Source organism: Acipenser ruthenus, chromosome 27, assembly GCF_902713425.1.
Source record: "Acipenser ruthenus chromosome 27, fAciRut3.2 maternal haplotype, whole genome shotgun sequence".
Taxonomy (NCBI): Eukaryota; Metazoa; Chordata; class Actinopteri; order Acipenseriformes; family Acipenseridae; genus Acipenser; species Acipenser ruthenus.
Window position 1 is genome coordinate 18,120,274 of NC_081215.1, and position 18,941 is coordinate 18,139,214.

General features: G+C 39.8%; 1 protein-coding gene across 2 annotated transcripts in view; it reads left to right on the forward strand.

Annotated features, from left to right (window-relative positions):
- LOC117432282 (exostosin-2) overlaps window positions 1–17,514 on the forward strand; it is a 39,530-nt gene extending 22,016 nt beyond the window's left edge. For both annotated transcript variants that reach the window (XM_034053963.3, XM_034053964.3), the window contains exons 10-15: window positions 5,639–5,828; window positions 10,571–10,737; window positions 12,764–12,907; window positions 13,194–13,322; window positions 14,388–14,470; window positions 15,817–17,514. In XM_034053963.3, the coding sequence (XP_033909854.1) occupies window positions 5,639–5,828; window positions 10,571–10,737; window positions 12,764–12,907; window positions 13,194–13,322; window positions 14,388–14,470; window positions 15,817–15,955 (852 nt within the window). In that variant the 3' untranslated portion in view covers window positions 15,956–17,514. The remainder of the gene's footprint in view (window positions 1–5,638; window positions 5,829–10,570; window positions 10,738–12,763; window positions 12,908–13,193; window positions 13,323–14,387; window positions 14,471–15,816) is intronic.
- The last annotated feature ends 1,427 nt before the right edge of the window (window positions 17,515–18,941 follow it).

The following is an 18,941-nucleotide window of genomic DNA, read 5'->3' on the forward strand; positions in this document are numbered from 1 at the left end:
CATGTCAATGAAACTGACAGTCTTGCACTTTTCAAAATATCCATCCTATATTTCAAAATAATAATAATAATAATAATTAGACTCTACCTGATTGGATCTTGATACTGGACCTTTATTTTGATTTGACATTCATCTACGTTTGTTCGCGGTGGGAAAAAAAATCACAATGGTCTTTTTAAATATTTCAGACCATCAACAAAATAGTCTGTATAGTGTTGAAAGATGTTTTGTTTTCATTTTTACTGCACTGGTCTCCATTTTTTTTTTAAATCCACAGCGTTTCATTTCCAGCTCTGTCAGCTCAGTACTGTTGACAGGCACAGGCGCCAACACAAATTGTATTTTTATGCAACAAAATTGGCTTTTTAAAGGTATGTAGAAAACACAAGTTGCATAATTGCTTCAACTTTAGGGCTGAAAAAAAAAAAAAGTCTGCCTTGCAAGTATAAACAGACAATGTCTTGGGAGTTACCCCTTAATTAATTTGGTGTGTTCAATGCTTGCAATATGTAGGGTAAGAATAGTTTTCGTAACATGAGAAAAGTCTTGATCATTTTCGTAGTGCAGTGATTCTCGTAGATCTGTATTCCATGTCTCAATTCATGGGTTACAGACTGGTTTGGCATTCTTGGCCATCAGTAGCAATTACTTCCCAAATGTATCCAATTCCTGCCGTGTTGTATATTAATACTTAAGTAAGATTAATAGATTTTCTTTTGAGATCATTGCATGCTAATTTCCACAAAGGCTCCTTCCCGATTCTTGGGTAGGAAAGAATGTAATATTGGTGCCAGCTCGACCGTTCAGCAAATACACATGTATTGCTTTAGAACTGAAACAGGTGAAGCCATTTAACTATTTAAGTTGGGCCCATGTTTTTAAATAACTGCTTTGTGAATGTCAACTGTGTCGGTGATTTCAAAGCACTCAATCCTAACATATTAAAATATGTGAACTATATTGGTCATCCAAAAAAAAAAGTTCATTTTGTAAATTGAATGTTCTAAGTTTTAATAATTTGTTCTTTTTTTAATATGCTGGCATCTGTGTTTAATTTTTATTAATCCAAAGTCTGTTCTTGTATGATCCCAACTATTGAACTCGCCAAAACCCCAAACCACATAAAACAGTCTTAACTCTCCCTCTGTCAATTAACTATTTAGCTTGTTTAAAAAAAATAAATAAATAAACTCTACACATGGCTGTTATATAATCGAGAAAGTGGTGAAAAATGTATTTCAAGGCATGTTGCTGTGTTAGTCATTAGCTGAGTTTTGAATTCTATCAGAAACCGTATTGGATTTGTTGTTTGAAAGACCTGGCTTGAGCTTGTAGTAGTGTAGCAGTCAGACGCCTGTGCTGTCGAGGGTGTGGGTTTTATCCAGCACTGCTGTTGACTCCACCTACATACAATAATACACCACTTTGGAGACCATGTTCAAGCAGACTTCCCCATTATGATATTAACTGTACTAATGTTTTAGATGAGGATTTTAATTGGCTTCGCAATGGGTTAGCTTCTTAAAATAATTTGAGAAAGATCAAGTTAAAGATCAGTAATGTGTTATGATCACTGAATAACTGCAGCACATGAAGTGTGTGTGTGTGTGTGTGGGGGGGAGGGGGGTTTCATATAAAATACCACAACATAAAGTTTAGATGAGCAGATTGCGAAATAAACACAGGCTCTACAGCAGGCAGGGATTTAGTGTCCACATGCACAGAACAATGTTTACTTGTTATAACCGCATCAGAAAGCCCTTGACAGTTGCAATATTTATTTTACAGCGTTACTTGATTTGCATTGAAATCAGGGCATCTTCAGGAGTTGTATAGTCAGGAAGGGGAGCCAAACTGCGCTGGCAGGAGTCTGTCTCTGCCTTTCCTTCTTTGGGGGGCAGGGGCGGGGGGGGGGGGGGGGGGCGGTGGGTTAACTCTCACCATGCCATGCCACATTTAGTTTCTTTCATTTTTCTCCCCAACCCACCGCTGAACACAAACAAGTCGAATTCCTTCTTTGCTCCTGCTGGCTGTGCGTCCAACCTCCACTCCAGACAAACCTCCTCTGACAAGACAAAATAAAACCTAAACTAAAAGAAAGACATTGCTGTGACCATGCTTTCTGTCCACATGAACCAGCACCCCACAGCAGAACACTCACGGCAACGGGAGCACAGCACTCCCACCCCCTCTCTTTGTCCTGCAGCTGGACCCCTCCGCTATGGTCTGGTGGCCGAGCTCTCCTTGGGCAGCGTGCTCCTACTGGGAAGACCGTCGGTGGAGGTGGGATCCTTAAAATTTCACCACCCCACTTTTACAACCACACCAGCGCCCTCCTAGACCTGCACACCCTTTTTGCCCACCTGAGCTGGTCAGCCGGCTGTCTCAGGCCGACGAGGCATACCGGGGGAGCAGCTGCTCCTTGAGGCATCTTTAACTGCATGAGCCACCCCTCTCCTCTCCATTTAAGGTGTCCTCTTCTCCGAGTCCCGGCTGCCTCTTGCTATGCAGAGGGGTAGTCACTGCATTCCCTAACCACTGCAAGACTCCCCACCGGTAAGCTATTAGAATACGGAGACAGAAATGTTTCTAAAATTGTCCTCATTGCCCCGTTTCCCTCTGCATATTCCACCAAGCCGATCCACAACACCTGATCCTGCCGACTACGCCAAATGTTGCTCCCGCGAGGGGCACTCGTTCTTTTCGATCGGAGTGGGATCAGTCAGGCAGAATAGAAGGAAATAAACTTAGACCACAACAATGTGCAGGGCAGTGAACATCGTTTTATTAAATACAGGTGGTTAACTATATTTAACAAATAGGACAAGTCTAGAATACACAGTCACGGCATGTGGTTTGTACTGTTCAATAAAAAACAATACATACAATTATAATTAAAAACAAAGTGCAATGCTGCTCAACGCAATCGCGGAGACGGGGCTGACTAAAAACAACAATAAAACCAATACCCGTCTCCAGTACTCCTGTAAAACCCCAATTCCTTTAAAATACTCATTTCTAAAACAGTTAGAAACATACACACACACGGAGGGAGACAGGAAACACAGCAGGAGCCTCGCTCTAAATGTCGGCGGCTGTTTCTTTCATTTTTCTCCCCAACCCACCGCCGAACACAAACCAGACGAATCCCTTCTCTGCTCCTGCTGGCTGTGTGTCCAACCTCCACTCCAGACAAACCCGGGTTCACATCACAACGACAAAATCCAATCTTTTGAATGGGTGAAATCAGGAACTTTTATACCAGGTGCTCAGCTTCTTTCAAATTTATTCAATTAGCACCTATGGGGGCTGAGAACAGGCGAGCATCAACGTGCCAGTGAGATCTGTGCAAATCTACAAGAAGTAATGTGCCAAAATTAAACGTGCTCATAAACGTGTTAACTGTAACATAAAACAAACTAACTAACATTAAATCAAATGTGACCAATCAAAATGTGAATATACTACAATAACAAAATCAAACATGCCTAAATAAAGTGACGTGGGTCACCCCGTTACAGTGAGGTTAATGTTTTTGATGTTGTAAACATTTGAAATGTCATACATAATTATGCTGAGATGTGAAGTAAATGGTAACGTGATAAATATTTACAGTGCAGACTGTTTTGGATTATTTATAATAACTTTGCTGAATAGAAAGGGAATATGTGTGTTTCTGAAGAGATTCCCAAATACTATTTTTTGATTCTGTGCATCCAAAGACTTGTAATTAAAAGTTTTATGAATTACTGTTTGGTATTCTGTCCTAAATGAGCAGTTTATTGTCAGTCCTAAACTGTTGACATCAATTAGAGACGTGCTCAAATTTGTTGGTACCCTTACAGCTCATTGAAATAATGCTTCATTCCTCCTGAAAAGTGATGAAATTAAAAGCTATTTTATCATGTATACTTGCATGCACTTTGGTATGTCATAGAATAAAGCAAAGAAGCTGTGAAAAAGAGATGAATTATTGCTTATTCTACAAAGATATTCTAAAATGACCTGGACACATTTGTTGGTACCCCTTAGAAAAAATAATAAATAATTGGATTATAGTGATATTTCAAACTAATTAGTTTCTTTAATTAGTATCACACATGTCTTCAATCTTGTAATCAGTCATTCAGCCTATTTAAATGGAGAAAAGTAGTCACTGTGCTGTTTGGTATCATTGTGTGCACCACACTGAACATGGACCAGAGAAAGCAAAGGAGAGAGTTGTCTGAGGAGATCAGAAAGAAAATAATAGACAAGCACGGTAAAGGTAAAGGCTACAAGACCATCTCCAAGCAGCTTGATGTTCCTGTGACAACAGTTGCAAATATTATTAAGAAGTTTAAGGTTTCCAAACCATGTCTAACAAACCGTAATGCAGCTACGCCTGGTTCAAAGTTCTGTTTCTCTTTGTATGTGAATCGGTTGTGGTGATTGTAGGTTTGTGTCAAAGTTGTTACATTGGCATCCAGCGAAATAAGATATAAAACATTACAGAAACGCATAGGGAACACAGAAAGGCATGACTTAGTTTTGAGAATTGTGGAAAATGGTCAGGAAACTCACAGTGACTCTGCCGCATAAATTTAAAATGGGGCTTTTTTATTGTTCAGGTGCAGGGTGATAATACTGGATAGCATGGAATTTAGTTTTATCTGTGCTTATTTCAAGGCAAAAAAAAAGCATTGAAATGTTTTTTCTAGTTTATTTATTATTCATTTTTACCCCCAGAAACTTTGTGTTTGAGACACCGGGCATTCTGATTTCTGAATCTGGATGTGAAACTGATTGATTCAGTAACTGGAGAGCAATGTGGGCAGACAACTTTGAAAATGAAAAGTTGTGGAGGGGGTTGGGGAGTCGCTGGGAGCAGGCCAGGAGTTGAAGACTGCAGTGCGGGCAGGCCAGTGAAGAGCAGAGCAGGCACAGAGAGCTCAGCTTTCCCACTCCGAGACTGCTCTACCAGCCAGATGCGCACGGAATGCCAATGAAAGCCACATTAAACATAACATTTAAAAACGTTTTCATTTATTTCAAAGAAAGTAAAAGAAAACAAAACAGCTGTTTCAAACCCATGTTAAAATCCTTTTTTCATTTGGAAGTTTCCCATGAGTGAGAAGTGTTGGTCCTTATGTACTCTAAGCATAGTCTAAAGCCTCTGTAAAGAGTGAATTTAAGCACTCAAAGGCAATGATTTATTGATATGGTTCTTGTATCACTGTTTAAATCAGGACTGCCAAATGGATGGCTGATTGAGCTTCAAAATACAGCTCAAGATTAAGAGGTGAATTATCCCATTTATGGCTGTTAATGGGATTGAACAGACAGTAAGGACAACTGGGAGTCTTTGGTAGAAGCAAGTACAGTCCAAACAAAACAATTGATGTGTTCAAACATGCAACATGATAGTCTGGTTAAAACTTCTCTTTTTATCATTTCACATTTTCTGATTTGTAGTTTTTATTTTAACTGAACTTTTAAAGTTTATAGTTTTCTTCTTATGTTAATGATCTAGATTTTAGTATGTCTCTTTATAAACTCCCTGGTCCATCAGTGTGGCTCTTTTAACCAAAAAGGTTGAACCCATTTGGTTTTAAATGAGTAACATCAATGTGTGTTTTTGTTTTCTTGCCCTCCTCAGAAGTGGTCGAGTGTGAACAGCCCCTTGTTCCTACCCCTGATCCCTCCTCGTTCCCCCGGCTTCACTGCCGTGGTGCTCACCTACGACCGTGTCGAGAGTCTGTTCCGGGTCATCACTGAGATCTCCAAGGTACCCAGCCTGTCCAAGCTGCTGGTGGTGTGGAACAACCAGAACAAAAGCCCCCCTGAGGGTAAGAACTGATTGCACTGCCTGGTTCATGTACAGTATCTGACGCTTACACAGACACTTACAACACAGACCATTCCCTAACTCAAGAGAACACCCCACACACGTGTAATCACATCAGCACTCAATCATGCTCCCTTTCACACACTGCATCTGTTGTCTTTCCCATAGCAACTTATTGTATGGAACTTGTTTTAATTAATTAATTTTTTCATTGGAGAATTTTGTAGCCTTAATAAATACACGTAAACACACACTGAAACACAATCTAGTTTGCATTTACAGATGTAGTGCCTTTGGCGTAGCCGGCTCAGTACTTCATGATTTCCGTCAAAGGCTTTTTTGGGGAATCTAAAGCTTAGGGAACGCCAAAGCCATTTTTTCAAGAACAGTGGTTTGAAACCTGGTTCCTGGAGACTGGGAGACCTAGTTTTGAGGGAACTTTTCTGTATCAAATCCCTCAGCTTAAAGAGTAAGTAGTGAAGAATATAGCTTTATACGTCCCCACGTGTTGCTACAACTGTTTAAATAATGTACCTGTAATTTTACTTTTGTTAACATCCTGACAACTTTTTACACTTATAACTTTAAAGTCTGTTTGAAAGCTCTTTTCAAAATGGCCGATCTGGTGCACTGGGGTTTGAGATCTGTCCTCTAAATCTGCAGGAAGAGTGATTTTTTTTATTTTTTTTAAATTTGTTTTTAAACATGCAAGAAGTGCTCTGGCTTTTCTGTTCCGTACCACATCATGGCTCGTAATTGCTGTGTTACCAGTTTGCCAATGTGGGCAATACTCCTTACACTATCAGTGCACTAGAGCAGCCATTTTGAAAAGAGCTTTGAAATGTGTAAAAAGTTGTCAGGATGTTAACAGTGAAAAGACGTATGACAGGTACATTATTTAAACAGTTGTAGCAACACGTGGGGTCGTGTAACTCTATATAGAGTAAGGAATCCAGCTACTTACTCTTTAAGAGCTGTAGTATTAAGATCTGCCACTGTTTTTATTTTTTCATTTTATTAGACGCCTTTTGTCTCTGATTAAGCACCTTTGTCGTAACTCATATCTGAGGCTTGCTCTGGTATTCTTTTAACTTCCCAGAAGGTTTTTTCTTTTAAATAATTTATAGCCAATTAAACACAGGAAGGTTTTTTTTTTTTTTTGTCAGTCAGAGTAACTAGTAATTTATTTAGTTGCTTATGGCACCCAGCTCCTAATGCTTTTGCTTAACTAGGGTATTAGGTATACCATTGTTCCTTATGTTGGCTGCGCTGAGTGGTACTTTTTATTGACAGGTGAAAAAAATATGGAATGAAATATATCCTCCACGTATATGGCTTGTAATGCAATTATGAATAAGGGGCTTTTGAAGTTGCTTAATAGTCCAGTGTTCCTTTTGATTAAAGGTGGCATGTTAGTCCATGCTTTGCTAATGGCAGCCTATTATAAATAATAAGGGGTTTCCTCAAGTCACCTCGGGTTTACTTTGGAAATCACTCTTTCTGCTTCTCCATAGCTTTATAATATAGGCTTACTGAATCTCAATGGGAGTATGCTGCAGCTGTACTATAGACATTAATTGATGTTGATATATTTGGTCATTTTTCTTTGGTGGGGGGGTAGTGACAATTAGCAGTGGTATCATGCCGCTGTTAGAAGGTGAATTTAGAGTACAAATACACAGAATATAGAGCACAAACTGGGATTGCCCAATTCCCCAGACGTCGGCTTTAACCAGTGGGCTACACTCCCTGTTCATTTTGTTGTAAAGAAAGACGATTTTTGGCATAAAAACTAAACTCCTGACTTTGTTCAGTTACGTTTTGAACTGTGATACTGGAATCCTGGTTGCTGAAAGTAATTTGGAAGGGGTGTGGATATCCAGTTTTCAGAGGGGATTTCAGGATTCATTTTTAAAGAACTAACTCTTTAATCTTTGAACAAAAGATTGTTTCTGACAGTCAAGAGGAACACAGTATTATGTTGAATCCCTGAAGTGGTGCCAGCGCTGAACCCGAGATGCAGAGGCTTTACATGCAATCAGGATTAGTTAATAGCGCTGTCGTTCTGAGAGTTACTGATTGAACAACAGACTATTTCTCCTTTTTGAAAAATCAAAAGGCAGCCAAAACATTTTCATTGTTTTAAAAGGAGATTCGGTTGGGTACTTAACCATTGACTACGAATTAACCACGTGTCTGTCTGCCCACCCACTCTCTCTCTCTCTCTCTCTCTGCTACACTAATGATCTTTTAAATCTACAAGCAAGAGGGACAAAATGGAAACAGACACTGCTAGGATCTAAACAGCAACAGGCTTGCTGTTCCTTATCATCACTCCTCCCTCCCCTGACTAAGTTCGCCCCACCCCACCACCTCACCCTCACATGCTGTGATTGTTTTCAATTTCTTTCATTGGGTGTTATTTATCTGGGTTTTATTGAAGTGTTACAGGTGAGGCTTCAGAACAGTGCATTTTGTATGAGTGTGTCTCTTTCACAACGTTCAGTGCATTACTGTATTGTTTCTTTATGAGCTGCTGAGTGATTTCTTGAGAGACTTGTGGTGATTTTGAAGAGGCTTAACTTAATCCATCAGTTTAATCCCTGATCATAGATTAAATGTTTGGAAGGCATTCTACATGATCATTAAATAATAATATGGAAATATTACCTATTAGCTATGCGTGTGACGTTCCTTGAATTCTTGTAGATCCCAATGGCTTTGTTCATTTTTCTCTTAGGAGCACTAATCGGCAATAAATATTTTCACTGGAGAAAGGATTGGGATAGTCATGCAAAGAAAGCATTATTAAAGAGGCAGGGCAAAACTGTAGCTGGTTAGAATAGAAAGCTTGCACACTGCGGTCCTGGTCCGGCCACAGTGTTGTGTAGCGAGTGCATGTACAGAACTCATAGGTGGAGAGCGTGCATTCCATGCTGAAGTCGAATCTCACCAGGACCCACTGCTGAGAGAGGAAACACTTCTGTGCCCCTTGACCCCCCCCTGTACCCTGCAGAGTGAGCTTGATCGCTGGCTCAGTGTGGGCACAGTGTCAGCAGAGCCACTCTCCGAAACCTGAGCTGGGACAGGCCCCCCTCACCTCCTCCATTTGATAACCTTTCAGGGCCCCCCCCCCCCCTCCGTCACAGCCCTGTTTGAAGTTTGATTCGGTCTGGGAGAAGGCGGTGAACTTCAAACCTGTCTAGAATGGGTTTAATGACTGGACTGAGTGACACAGAGGTCATGTATGCCGGCTATTGAATTGGGAGTTTTGGTGTTCAGGCAGTTTAACCTGTGTCATCATTTATTGTTCGCCTCCATTCCCTTGTACATGCTATCATGCACAAAAAGGAACAACTTCAATCAAAAGTCAGTTATTTATTAAGTAAGTAATCTTAGATCTGTGTCACTGCTGTGTCAGTTTTTTCATGTGTACTAGGGGTGCACCGATAAAGATTTTCTTGGCCGATACAAAAGCTGATGGTTATCTACCCATATCGGCCGATACAGATAGGATACCGATAATAATAGATAATGCAGGTAACAAGGCATAGGGCCTATATTTAAACTGTTTTATAAGTATAAATGTTAAAAAATGAACAGATATCGTTTACGTGTTGTATTTGACAAAAATGAACAGGTATTATTTACTTGTTGCATTTACTTCAGAAAACGAATACAAAGAATAACGTAGTATTATACTGTGTGCTTGACAGCAATTTATACATTTGTTTTACAACATAGTCACACAAAAATAACGTTTTGCATTTGTACTAGTAAAAACACTGCGGTAGAAAAAAATATATAATGTGACATAACTTCTACCTATACTGTACAGTAGAAGAGAAATGTAGCCTATGCAATGGCAACAACACATTTTGATAAATTTTTATTTTAAGCATGCACTGCTTAAAAATGCAGCACAACTTCAATTGTTCATTTAATCAAACAAAAAAAAAAAATGATGTTATAAACCTATTAAATTTCCCGTTACAAAATTCAGTCAAACTTTTTTACTTAACAAAAAACGGCACAGTAAACAGTTTCTACTTCAAAATGCTGCCAAATATACCCGCAACCAATGCAGATTAAACAAGATGAAAACAAACTACAAAAGGGCATTTTGAAGTAAATTGTGTAAATAATAATAATATTGTAACGACCGGGCAGTCTGCTCTAATTAAGAGGACTTGTTTTGCTGTTCGGATGCGGAGAGAGTGTTAAGCAGCACTGGGCAGGTAAACACTCCAGAGTCTTAAATATATAAGAGATTTAAAAAAAAAAGCATCACAATAATATTCTACTCATAGTTCATCGTTAGATTTAATGTAGCATCAAGTCTGTTCTGCTGCACACAACTCAGCAATCCTATTGTTGTCTTCAGATATTAAAAAAAAATAAATAAAAAATCCAAACGCTGCTATTTTGAAGCATATTTACTGCAGGTTGATCGTACGTCACACAGCACTGCAAGTAAAATGACTTGGTGTTTTTGCATCAATATTGTAAGAGCGCCTGACCAAACTTTAAATTATGTGCTGGAAGAAATTCAAGCATGAATATCGGTGTACCTTATTGGCTAAAATAACAAAAGCAGCCGGTCACTGATTTGTGTTTCCTTATATCGGTGCCATGCTGATAGGCTGCCCATTATCTGTGCACCCCTAATCTGTACCGTACTGTAGGAGGCCAGTCATTTAGCCATTTGGTCCAAAATAAGGTTATGTGTGAATGCGATTCCAGAGTCTCTTTGGCCGAAGATCACAGTGCCTCTCAAAGTGGTGCGGACGACGGAGAACAAGCTGAGTAATCGTTTCTTCCCCTATGATGAGATTGAGACGGAGGCTGTGCTGGCCATCGATGATGACATCATAATGCTGACCTCTGACGAGCTGCAGTTTGGCTATGAGGTGGGTGATGCCAGGACTCAAAGGGGGGCGAGGGGCACTGCTAGGGGTCCCTGAGAGCGGGGATCAGGAAACATTGGGTCTTTTACTCCAGTCTGTGATGGGGAGCAAGCTTGTAAAACCTGAAACTACAGTCTGGTTTCTGATGACATGACAAGCACAAAAGGCTAAACAATTGAAAAATATAAAAATGGAGAAATTCTATTTTAGCATAAAACTGATCTGCATCTTTCATACAATTTCATACAATTTTTTCACTATCAGTAAGATGTTTGCCAACAGGATTTACTTGGAAAGAGATGTTTCAAATCCAGTAACTGTTCTTTTTGAAAACCATTATAATATAATAATTGATCAAAATCAACCAAGCTTGAAGAAGGAGTGACCATGAATTTGAGCAAAGGATCTAATCGTAATGTCTTCCCTTGTAATAAAAGGAACTCCTTGTTTCTCGAGGCTGTGGTTTTGCTCATGTGGTCCCAGCAGTACTGAGGCCAGGTAGGACTTTCACTGTGCATCAGCAGGACTGCGTCCAATAAAAATGCAATTGAATATTCTGTCCTGGCAGCGGTTCCCCCACTCATTTTACCCCTGGGATTCCGCAGACAGTTTCCGAAATTTCAGTGGCAATGCAGTGGGTTTCTCTGTTTTTCCTTTGGAGTACTCAGCAATATTTGCCTTGTTTTAAAAAAAAAAAATGCATGCATGAGTGCAATTTTATTTTTCTTTTGTAACAGTTTTTCCAAATCTTTTTATTAGCATATATTTATATTTCTTAATGTTTTAAACAGAATAACTAAAAAAATATATAATTGTGGTTTGGGGATAGAAACAAGACTCCCGTTGCATAGCAGTTTAATCAATTCCTGGTTTTACTATGAGTTTAATAAGACATAAGCTTGCTACCTAATCAAGCTCATAATAAAATCTGGAGTGGGTGAAACTGCTATGCAATAGGAGTCCTGTTACCATCCCTGTGGCTAAAGTCATTCATCTAGATCTCTGCTTAGACTGTTTGCATTGGTCAACTAGTGTGATACAGTGCCCTAGTGTGGCATTCGTGGTTAAAATTCAAAGACAGAAATAGCAAGTTACTAAATTGAACAAAAATATTTGTTGCCTATTTGCAGTACAGTTTTCTCTGTTTCAAGCAGCCTTAAGCCCCTTTGCTATTCTACCACTCCATATGGCAATCAGCAACTTTCCCACAGGGGGCTGGAAGGTTTAATGATGACAAGCTAACCTGAGATTGACCATGGCTGGGGGATTAGTTTTGGCTCACCTGGAGACATTTAGGCACGATTTTGAGATAATTTTGAACAATTTGGGATAATAGACCCCAAACGTGACCGCAATTCGAAGCTGGCTTGGACCGCTTGAAAACTAGCAGGCTTTGGAGTTTCTCTGTTGTTCTGCTACTGGTGTCCCTGGAGGAGATCCAGGGATTGTAAGAAAAATAGAGTAACCTTTATGAGGTAAGGGCCAAGGGGGGCATTTTCTGCAGTACTCTGGGGAACCTTCACACCACCAGCTGGCTTTTGAAATGATGCAGTGTTCCACTTTAATTTTCAATAGATTTTAAAAGCAGAATCTCTAAATAGGATGTCTGTGTTTTTGTTTTTTTTCTTAGTAAAGCTTTAAAAACCGAGTACTGCCAGGGTTATAGTAATATGTAGTTTCACATAGACCTTTTACCATTACCTCAACAGCCACCCATTCCATCTAGTCCTGGGCCTCTCCAGAGGATAACAATTGTGCCAAATTGTGTGTGTTTTTATTGTTTTAATATAAGGTCAAGAGCACCAGATACTTTTTCCAAATGTCTTTGAACCCAGACATCCAGAGAGAAAAGTATATAACCCACTGTTTCATTGCATCTTTAATTTGTCATGTTAAAAGTGAAAACAAACCTAAACCTTGTCATCTAATAGTCTAGAAGTCAAAGCACAGGGCTCAGCACGGGATAACTTGTCTGTGTGTCCTCTGAAGCCCTACAGTTGTTGAGCCTGATATCCGTCTGTTTGTCCAGGTGTGGCGGGAGTTTCCCGACAGACTGGTAGGGTATCCGGGTCGGCTGCACCTCTGGGACCACGAGATGAGCAAGTGGAAGTACGAGTCAGAATGGACCAACGAGGTCTCCATGGTACTGACTGGAGCAGCTTTTTACCACAAGGTAATGTACACCTGGTACTCTGTTTGTTCTGCAGGGTTTTTATGTATCTAAACGAGACAACAGTGTAAGACAATTGTATGTCATCCTCACTTGTGCAGAAATACGTGCAGGAGGTGAAAAGTAACAAACCAGTATTTTAGTGATTACACAATATTTGTTTTTTGTAACAAAGTACTACTGATGTACCATTTTAAATAAAAAGTTAATAATGGAGCAAGCCATATGCTGCACTGCCTTGTTTGTTTCATTAACAGTTAATGTAACTGCCCCCCTGTTGTCTCCCCAGTACTTTAACTACCTGTACACATACAAGATGCCTGGCGATATCAAGAACTGGGTGGATGCCCACATGAACTGCGAAGACATTGCTATGAACTTCCTTGTGGCCAACGTCACTGGCAAAGCACCTATTAAGGTAAAACTACCAAGTTTAAAAAAAGAAAAAGGTGCTTCAGACAACAGCATAATGCATGTAGAGCTGTGATACTACGGAAGGTTGATGTTTATAACTTGTCTGACCCTGTTACCTCTAAGTGCTGTTTTCTTACAATGATAAAATGTGCAAGAAAGTAACAAGTTCAGGATGTTTAAGTGATGTGCACATTAGTTATTTACAATTTTACGAAAATTCCACATCCATAACTTGAAGGATACACAGTAGGTTTTATGCTCCAATCTATTGATGATCTTTGTTAAACTAAAATTAAATAAATAGCCATGATGATGGAATATTAAGAATGTGTTGAACTGCTCTCCAACCTGATGGTAAATACAATCTACTGTAACATGTGTATAAATAAATAACGAAAGCACTGTAATTTGATTATTTTCAGAGTATGAATATTTTCACAGCCTGATTGTGTGTTTCAATTTTCCCCAGTATGTCTAGTTTTTCTTTCTATCTGTATTGCTTTTGAATTGCACAGCATCTTTGCTGTTAACCAGCTGTATACGTACCCTGTGCAAATATTTTAGCTGAATGCAAGGTTTGCGAGGCTGCCTTATCTATCTCCGTCTTAAATGTCTGAGTAATGTCCCTGCCTTGTAAAGTGTTTGCCTAAGCTCACTTGGGCACTGTTTTAAAATTAAAAAACCCCAAGCCTCCCCTCTCAACCCTGTGATCCTTTAATCTGGTGCACCTCTCTTCGTTAATGAGCAGGGGAGGAGTGGAAGGCTATATTTCATCCCCTTTATAAGCCCACTGGAGAGTGGTGTTTACACAGGGCACACTGGCACTGAGAAAACACTCATTAAACAGGAATTAAGGAGGCTGTCATCATCCCCTTCTCTCTCCCTGACCTCAGGGCTCCAGCGAGCCCCTGCCTGGGCAACAGGGGACCCAAGAGTGGAACGGGGGAAGTGTATTTCCAATATCTCGATAAAACCACTGCAACTAATGCACATGTAGGAGGATTTGCATATTTGGTGATATTTGAATGTTTTGTTCAGTTTCTGTTCATCTTTGTTTCTTGTCCTGCAGGTGACCCCTCGTAAGAAGTTCAAGTGCCCTGAGTGTACAGCTATTGATGGGCTGTCGCTGGACCAGACTCACATGGTAGAGAGGTAAGGGCCTCCTGCTGATTTATTCAGTCTCATGTTAGTCACATGATAGCCACAACATATCACGCAGACAGCAATAATAAAAACCTGCATCCGAATGAGCAAAGCACCCCTCTTATTGCACCTCTCCAGCACTGTCACCCCACACCCCATACAATAAATAGGCAAATGCACGTATGTATGAGAGGGTTGTACGCAGGATTGTTTTAGAAAGACAAAAGTGTAAATCTCTTTCAAATCCACCTACAAAGCTGAGTATGGTCACAACGTAAATTATTGTATATTAATGCAAATGTATAAATTCGCCCCATGTCTTGCATTTGCACTTCAGCTGTAGAGACACAAATACTCAGACATGAGCATATATAAAACCAAAGGCTTAGCTTGATTATACAGCAATGAGCACTCTGTTGCTCAGTTCTCAGCTCTCCAGCACCCTTGCTCTGTGTAACAGGCTGAAGTCTTGGTGCAAACCAGCAGCCACGGAGTCTCAAGCGAGGTGAGATTGTTGAAGAGCTGTCGCTTTTCTGCTCTCTCTATTTCCTGCTGTAAAGAGTGGGTGCCGGGCTCTGCAAGAGTGCCTGGAGTTCAGGGAGAGGGTCTGACCTGCCCCCAGGCAGCGTGCACATGTTGGATTGTGGTCCTCGAACAGGATTGACTTTTTTGCTTTTTCATATTGTTTTTATTAAGGACTCCTGTAATGGTTCTGTACAAGCACCGCTCTTTCATCGCTTTGTAGCTCAGCAATCATTTGAGATACAGACTTCATATTTTCACAGTTGTATAAACACTTCAGGCTAAATGAGCCGGTGACCTTGACTTTGACCTCAGACCTAATCCAGCTGGCATATTGCGGTCATGTGACTTTGGTTTCTGAATGATGGGGAGCAAATACTCTGCTTAGCATTTGGCCCACAGCTGTAGTCTCAATCTGCATGCTATGGGTTTAGTCAATCTGCATGCTATGGGTTTAAGTTGTTAGTTACTATTTTACAGTTTTGATGCTTTCCTTGTGTGTAGAATGTTCAATTGTTCAAAATGTATTGCTATATACTCTGCATAATGTGCTGTACGATACAGGCAGACGTTCACCCTTTGAGTGGGGTGGAAATCCACTTGTATCTTACATCAACCTAAACTGTATATTTTATATAATTAATTGAATAATTAAACAGTATAGTGAATCTTTATTGATGGCATTTCTATCTGATACAAAGACATGTCATATGGCTGTCACTTGAATACATGATGTAATCGCTACTATATTTTAGAAATTCACAATGTAATATAATTATATATTTGAAATCCCCTTCTAAACCTGCTGCTGACAATATCAATTACCTCTACAGGTCTGAATGCATCAACAAGTTTGCCTCTGTGTTCGGGATGATGCCTCTGAAAGTGGTGGAACATCGGGCTGACCCTGTCCTGTACAAGGATGACTTCCCAGAGAAGCTCAAGAGCTTCCCTAACATTGGCAGCCTCTAACAACACAGGAGAGTGAGCTTCTTCCTTACCAAGGACTGCGAAGCTCAACACCCAATCATGTCAGAACCCTAATTCAGACTTCCTGAAGGCGCTACAAAGGCAACCTGTTGTTTTTTTGTTTTTCATTCATGGAAAGGGGGGGGTGTAAACCATGCCCTCTTTTGAAGAACCAAGTCCCTAATGTACTGATGTAATGATAAATTGACCGAGAACATTGTGTGCCCTCCAACTAGCTAAGCTGCCAAGAGTTCTAATATAGAGGTGAATTGGCTTACTGGTGCTTAAAAAATAAATTAATTTAAAAAAAAAGGTTTGATTATAATAGTTCTATCTTGTGATGGGACTTCAGTTCCACTTGACCAAGCAGGTTGATTTATGAGCTTGAGAACCCTGACAGAAAGAATGAGAAATAGCATGAGGTGATAACTACAGGTGAGTATTGACATGTTGTCTATCAATAGCTACTGCAAAAAGGCCTTTGCAGGTGTGCTGACATAGTAGAAATCTCCCCGAAACAAAAGTGTGTATTTCAAAATGTGTTATTATCGTTTCACCCCTTCAGGTCAGAGTGGCCAGACAGCAGCTCTGACCTCTAGTGGGCTGGATTTAGGCTTTTGTCATACAGCACCCTATGCAATATTGTGTATTGTTCTTGCATTTTTATATTTATCAAAACCTTATCAAAATTCCCTTTAACACCCCCAGGAATTAACCTTTTTACTGTTGCATTGTAACCTGCTTAATATCTGCCCTTGAGCTGTGTGATAAACACTGTAGGAAAAGTTTCTAACTTCTTTTTTAGCACCTGTCTCTCCCCTGTAGACATCATGCATGTCAAGTTGTTGTTGCGGTTGGAAAAAGTGACACAGACATAAATTGTAGCTTTGTTCTAAACAGCAGCTGTATTGTTTTAGCATTATGAGCTTGAAGAGATGGGCCGTGCATGTTGGTAAAGACTAGTTACAAAATGGTCGGCATAGTAAGCACATTGTGGAGGGCGACACACTTTACAGAAGATTGCAGACTGTGTGGTGCTAAGTTTATCCTATGCGTGTTCCAAAGGGAATTTCTTATCCATATATTGAAGGCCAACTCATGAAAAACATCTAGCCGGCCAAGCAGATTTTTCAGCTGTTGCAATGCGCAAAGCGAATCAGAACACTAGTTAGATAGGCCGGTGCTTTATAAAACATCAGTAAATAACTACATAAATAATCATGCTTGATGTAAAAGAGATCTGATGATACTTATAGGTTGACATTTCATATATTCAGTCTTTGTCCTTCAGGTTTTTGTAAGATAATCAATACCTTCTATACGGTACGGTTCATGTTATTTGTTTTTAATATTTCAGTGCCTGTTGGAGTCTTCCATGTTAAGTGTAACAGTGTTGTATATGCAGCCCGTTGTTTTCAAATTGTTGAAAATGAAGGTGTATAGACATGGTGTATTTTTAATGTATAGAAAAGATGTTGGTATTGTACTGTATTTGTTTTGTTGTTGTTTTTTTATTACTGTTTCAGACCATGCAAATATTAAATGATGGTGGTCCAAGCTAATACAGGTCTATCTAAATATCTGCATCCATGATCTTGGTGGTATCCCATTATATCCCTGCAGAGCAGTATTAATTTAAAGGTTTGAGTAGCATGAGGATTGTGGGCGATTCCCTCCTTGAAGTCCTATTTTGTGACTTGTACTTTCATAGCCCTGAACATGTAATAACCCTTTTCCAAACATGTATAATGGTGGCAAATTAGCACCAAGCATCATTACATGGCCAAAATGAGTACTTAGAAGATTGAACTTACTTGCATCATTCCATGCTCAAAGTGAATTCTTGCAGAGCTATTTGTGGGCATAGCTATAATCCCAGTGCCATCAAGATATTAATACATGGACAACAAAAGATTACTTCATTTAGAGAGGGACTATTCATCAGTTGATGTTTTCTAATTTTGGCTGGTATTGCACAAATATACATAGACGTATGTGACAGTCTGGGTGTGCAATACAGATAGACGTTACAGTACTAAGATTTTTTTTTTTTCTATTAGCACTGACAAAACCAAATTTTCCCCCGTTTGTTGAAGATTTCCTTGATGTAATTCATGGACGCCTCACTGCTGTGATGCTTGCACACCTAGCAAGCAATGCCATGTAAATAGGGCAAAGATCACCATGCAACCTGTTGAAGGGCTTATTGCTCCAAGGGTCAGATATACTCTGCTCCAGTGCGAATTCAAAACTTTGTAAATCTCCCCCAAGTGTAAAAGATACACATTGTTCTACTGTAGATATCTACATAGATATTGATTTGAAATCCCAGCATAGAGAGCCTCTGCATTTGTATAATGTCTTAACCAAACCAGTTAATGTGATAAATGGACTACCAAGATCTGTCTTAGTAAATGCAGTTTAAGGTACAGCACTGTGCATATGTACTCTACAAGTGGGCACCGTGCAGTACACACGCAACGCTTAGTGCTGTCTGCTCTTTCAAAACGGGAGGGTAAGGAATTAAAGCAAAGCAAGTTCCACTGAGTACAGGTCCTCCAAACGTATTCCAGTCTCCCTGTGTTTCCCCTCCGCCCCCTTGCTTTAACCACATTAGCGCTCATCGGACCCTTTGTAAACGGCAGGCAGTTTCCAGCACTGCTGTTCAGCGTCGACTGTCACCTGTTGTTAATATTCGCTCTGTAATCCACCCTGTACAATGTCAGCAGTTCAAAAGGGCACTGTTAGTATTTTTGTCGACTTCAATTAGCGTGAGATTCCCGGAGGCTCTCCGATCCAATTTCAGTCCCCTTTTTCCAAAGCAAACAGAACCAGAGGGCTTCTTTCCCCATGACCATTGACAGAATTGACACAAATATATAGATTATTTTTTAATTTATTGAAGACTGGTACATTTTAAAAACACTTTAAAAAAAAAAAAAAAAAAACTGTACATTCTTCTGAATTGTTAAGGTCAAACCTTTACTTT